Source organism: Formica exsecta, unplaced genomic scaffold (assembly GCF_003651465.1).
Source record: "Formica exsecta isolate Colony F162 unplaced genomic scaffold, ASM365146v1 scaffold196, whole genome shotgun sequence".
Lineage (NCBI taxonomy): Eukaryota > Metazoa > Arthropoda > Insecta > Hymenoptera > Formicidae > Formica > Formica exsecta.
The window spans coordinates 75,938-80,895 of record NW_021849259.1 but is presented as its reverse complement, the minus strand read 5'-3'; the positions used below and the strand labels follow the sequence as shown (position 1 = coordinate 80,895).

The window sequence follows — 4,958 nt, the reverse complement described above, 5'->3', positions numbered from 1 at the left end:
TCTTCCGGAAGAGACGGCCGCGGCGCCGGCGGCCACTGTGAGTCGCGTTCGCACCAAGAGGAAGGCGGAATCGCCCGACACCGAGACGCCGGACACGAAGAGCAGACAATTGCTGGCGGGTACGTCGCGACAGAAGGTGGCTGTTGCGAGTGGCAGCAACGTTACGCAACGTCACGCTAAAGTTGCGTCCGAGTCTGTCGAGAGCAAGAAACGGAAATCCACCAACGGACAGCTGTCTGTGAATCCCAGGAAAAAATTTTGCAACGAGGACGAACGAGAAGAGTACATCTCGCAAATTGTCGGCAACGACAACGAGACAGTCAACGTACTTATGGTGAAGGCTGATCGGCTGCGAGCTGATATTGCGGTGAGTGTCTCTTGAAATTGTGATTTCTTATCGGAACTACTTTTACTCTCTCTCTTTTATTTTTTGTTTTTTAACATTTATAAAGGTTTCTACTGATTTCTATATGCAGGCTCTCGAGAATTTAGCGCATGCCAAAGAAATGGAATGGAACGAGATTCTGAGAAAGAGGAAGCTAAAGGAGGAGGCATATGCGAGGCTCGAAAGAAAGATACAGATGACAGCTTACATGGAGAGCGACGGTCAACTACCGGATCCCTTGCCGCTTGCTACATCATCTTTGGAGCCCGCCGAATGGGACAACAGCGACAATGCGATTTCCGTATCGAGAGAGAAATCGTTCGAGTGTAAGGAGGATCTAACCGGAGAAAGATCTTTGGACTCATTGAAAAGGGAGAAAGCTGCAAAGGTTAGCCCGCAGCAACGAATAATTCCCCCGAAAACCAATGGGGAAAGCAATCGTAAACGAAACCAAGCGTCGAGTCCAGAAAGTCGACAGATCGGAGAAGGTCGTCAAGGTGCGATAGTGGATGTCAGATCTATTATCGCTGATCACAGGCTCAAGCATCCAGAAACCGTACCAAGGAGGTAATTACGATTAAATAAGCAAGAGACTTTACAGAGAGAGAGAGCATGACTTTTCTATAGCGTCAAATCGATATCGAGTTCTATATAATATCTGTAAATATTCGAGAAATAAAATGTATGTATATTGGATCAGCATAAAATGTAATTCGTTAAATTATCATCATCTCTTCGGTTAAGACACATCTTATAAAACTAATCTAATTTTTCTAATTACACAGAGGACGAAGGATGAGGAATTCAGTAAATATCGGGCTCGGAGCTGGCGGCGCCATGGTCGAAACGGGACACAATACTGACTCGAGACCATCTAGCACAGAATCGTGCAAAAGCAACCCGAGCACGAACGATTCTATGAACTACAAAGATATATTAGTGCAATTTGCCAAGATGAGCCAACAAGGTAATGTTCGTTTTCTCGAATTTTCAACTTAATTAATTGAGTTTATTTCATAAATTACGAGATGTATTTAATTTGCAATGACATTCGCCGATTGGCCGGTGATTAATGATTTACAGTCACGTTTCAATATTGTGTTTAGGTGAAGGTACTGCAGCTAAGGTACCGCAGAATTATCCGGACGTGACGCTTCACCCTGTAGCGATACCCTCATCCGCGGCCCAGAATACAGCATCTCAACCGACTGGTTCGTTGCTTCATGGGATTCTAACGAAAGCGCAATCGCCAAGATCTACCACTTTTTCACCTACTTTAGCGAGATTACTCACCGCGCCTGAAAGAGAAAGGAATTCTCCGGCGGCAGCGGCAGCGGCGGCGGTGGCGTCTATGTCGCAGCAGAGTGCCACAACCCAACACTTTTCGCAGACGTATCAAGGCTCTAATCTGGTTTCCATAAACGATATCCTGTCTTCTTCCAAGGTTTTTTGCTTTTTTTATTCCATGCAATTATTAATCTTTTTGCAATTTAAATCAGCGTTATTAAAGTCTGCAGTTTTCTTTAACACCATGAGACTGTCGCAGTACTCGAATGTTCGAACGTATTATAACCAAGTTTTATATAGCTTATAAATAACAACAAACAATAGTATATAAATGAACAGTATAAGTTTTATGGAAAATCTAGATTTCCGAAGAAACCCGGAGTTCACTATCTGGGTGAGAAGTTGGGCGAGAAATAAATTCATCTTTTGATAATACGAGTAATACGAGACTTTTTTTAGGCTCGCACAGAGATAACTATAACCCCCGTCGTCAATTCCTCTGCGCAATCTCACTCCAACGATTTAATACAAGTGGTATAAATAATTTCTTTTCAATTTATTCACACACACATACATATTTTTGTGCATATTCCAACTGTCAAATTGAATTTTCTAGGAAGATGTAGAGGAAGAAACAACGGTAATCGATGATAGGAAAGGAAGTTCCACGAGCGGAAGGGACGGTAAACAAGTGGCAAAAGACAATCCGCCTTCACCAAGCGCTCCACCAAAGTGTCAAGGATGCATGATTCGTCCTGCACAATTTGTTTGCGCTGGATGCGGAAATCAGTGGTATTGCAGTCGTACATGTCAGGTATAAACAGTTTAGTTTACGTCGCATATATTAAATCACATTATATCTTACGATTTTTATCGATTTGTATTAATGATTAATAATTATATCAATGATTTATAATATCGGTAGCTTGCCGCATGGGCAACGCATTCCGAGTATTGTTCGGACTACCCGCTCGAGTCCGAGAACAGCAAGGTCAAGCCCAACGTTTAACACCCGACGTCCTTGCAGACTCGGTGTGTACAATGGCATCAAGCGAGAGATATTTGTATAATATGAATCTAGTCAAGAAAGAGAAAGCTCAAGGATATATTGAGCGAGATGCTTAAAGAAGAAAAAACGAGGGATTTGAAGAAAGATCAATGATGTTGATCTAATATGGGAAAGATTTTTGTCGAGGCGAACAGACGATGTTGCCCTATTGAATAGAAAGAAGCATTTATTGACGCTTTAGAACCCCTCCTCTCCCTCTCAAAGAAAATTCTATCTTCTCCTCTTTACAGAGCAAATTCGCAGTTTCTTACATTTGTCGGAATTTTAGATAAACTAACTTCTCTTGATGACCAAAATTAATGAAACATTCGATGCCATTGGTTATAAGTGTTATATATAATTTTTTAGATTTTCTTATACATGGATGTGTGTGTACATATATACAGGATGTCCCACCAAAAGTGGCCGCTTCTTTTTATTTTTTTAACATTTAAACTAAAAGAGATTGACCATAACAAATATATATCAAATTATTATGGGTTAAACTGAACTCTATTGTGACCATAGCAATTATTTATAAAAGCTATCTGTGTTAAGAAACGGAGAGATATGCATAATTTTTTATAACAGTGTGGATATTTCGACACAAAAATTGTAGCTCTATTTTTATGATGTAAGTGCGTTAGAGATTGATGTATGTCATATTGTCATTTGATCATAATACTCGAATCAAAAGTTGATCATATCACAGGGTCGAAAATGAAAAGGTAGACGTTGCCCGCGATATTTTAAGCCGATAAAACTCGTATAATATATAAAATATTTACCTTAAATCATACATTGTTGTATTCGTTTCAAACAGCGCTACGACTTTTATTATGTCGGAATATCCACATTGTTACAAAAAAAAAATATGCATATCTCTCGGTTCATTAAATAGCTTTTATAAGCAACGTTCGTGTTAAATAGCTTTTATAAGCAACTACTATCACAATAGAGTTCAGTTCGAACCACTTAATTTGATATATATTTATTATGGTCTATCTCTTTTAACTTAAAAGATAAAAAGAACTGACTTTTTGGTAGAACATCCTGTATATATATATACGCGCTAGTCGAAGATTTTGAGTTCTCGAGAAATGAATACAGAAGGGAATAAAAAGTAATCCCGAGGCATAAAAGTAAAGCACAATAGTAAGAGTATCGCGATGCTGTACATAATTTTATACGATTTAACAGAGTTGTTCAGCGTCGAAATTTAGAATGTTGATTAATAATCGCGTGCCATGCGTAAGATCAGGGGCGGATTAGGATAAATTAGTCCTGAAAAAGATATTGAGAAATATTTTCTCCATTTTTTTTATTTAGCACTCCATTGTATCGAATAAAACGCCTGGTTTTATAATCGGAATATATTCTTTATAATGAAATACACATTGATTACGTTTATTAAAAGATATTATTTTCAGTGTATACATCAATTGTTCAAATTTTTATATTGTATGTGTTGAAAAACATATATTTTCTTTTTAAATCTTGCTTAGACACTTAAGTTAGAGAGATAACTGTTTTCTTTTTTTTTATAATAATGTGGATCATATTTTGATTTTCTATCTTTGTTTTTTTCTCTCTTTTCCTCTCTTCTTTGTTTTATGTTATAAGGACATAGAAATGATTGGACAGAACATCAAGAAATATATGAAACCTACAAAGTACATTATGTTTGGTACTCACAATATGTGTATTATTCATACAGGAACAATGTGCATTTTGTCGTAAAAAAATTAATTAATAATCGCTCTTTATTCGATACATTGAAAGGGTAAAAATGAGGTATTTAATCTCTCTTTCCTTCTCTTTCTATCTCTCCCTTTCTCCTTGGTTTAAATCCTTAAAAAAATCTACGTTTCTGAAAACTTATTTTACACTCTATGTCCAATTATATTTCTTATCATCTATGATTTGTACAATATATTGACTTTTGTATATGAAACGCAGGCTGCACAAAAGCACAAGTCAGGGCTTGCATACAATTATGTGTAAAAACCTATATAACATGCAATATTTTATATTACTTTGTTACCAACGCATACGTAATATTTAGATTTAACAAAATATTAGTTTTAGTGTACAAATAAGATTCTTTTTTTTATTTCGTTGGTGACATATTTGCATGTTTTAATTCTTTTTTTTAAATTAATATGTTATCTTAAACGACGATTATCCCTGACATAATCTGTAGCCCAAAGTTCCTACAGGTACATGCGATATATATAT

The 4,958-nt window shown here is 37.0% G+C and overlaps 1 protein-coding gene across 3 annotated transcripts in view; it reads left to right on the top strand.

Annotated features, from left to right (window-relative positions):
- Window positions 1-3,421, top strand: part of LOC115234164 — a 35,708-nt gene extending 32,287 nt beyond the window's left edge. For all 3 annotated transcript variants that reach the window (XM_029804959.1, XM_029804962.1, XM_029804960.1), the window contains 7 exons: window positions 1-367; window positions 477-952; window positions 1,171-1,352; window positions 1,492-1,829; window positions 2,132-2,206; window positions 2,289-2,486; window positions 2,598-3,421. In XM_029804959.1, the coding sequence (XP_029660819.1) occupies window positions 1-367; window positions 477-952; window positions 1,171-1,352; window positions 1,492-1,829; window positions 2,132-2,206; window positions 2,289-2,486; window positions 2,598-2,681 (1,720 nt within the window). In that variant the 3' untranslated portion in view covers window positions 2,682-3,421. The remainder of the gene's footprint in view (window positions 368-476; window positions 953-1,170; window positions 1,353-1,491; window positions 1,830-2,131; window positions 2,207-2,288; window positions 2,487-2,597) is intronic.
- The last annotated feature ends 1,537 nt before the right edge of the window (window positions 3,422-4,958 follow it).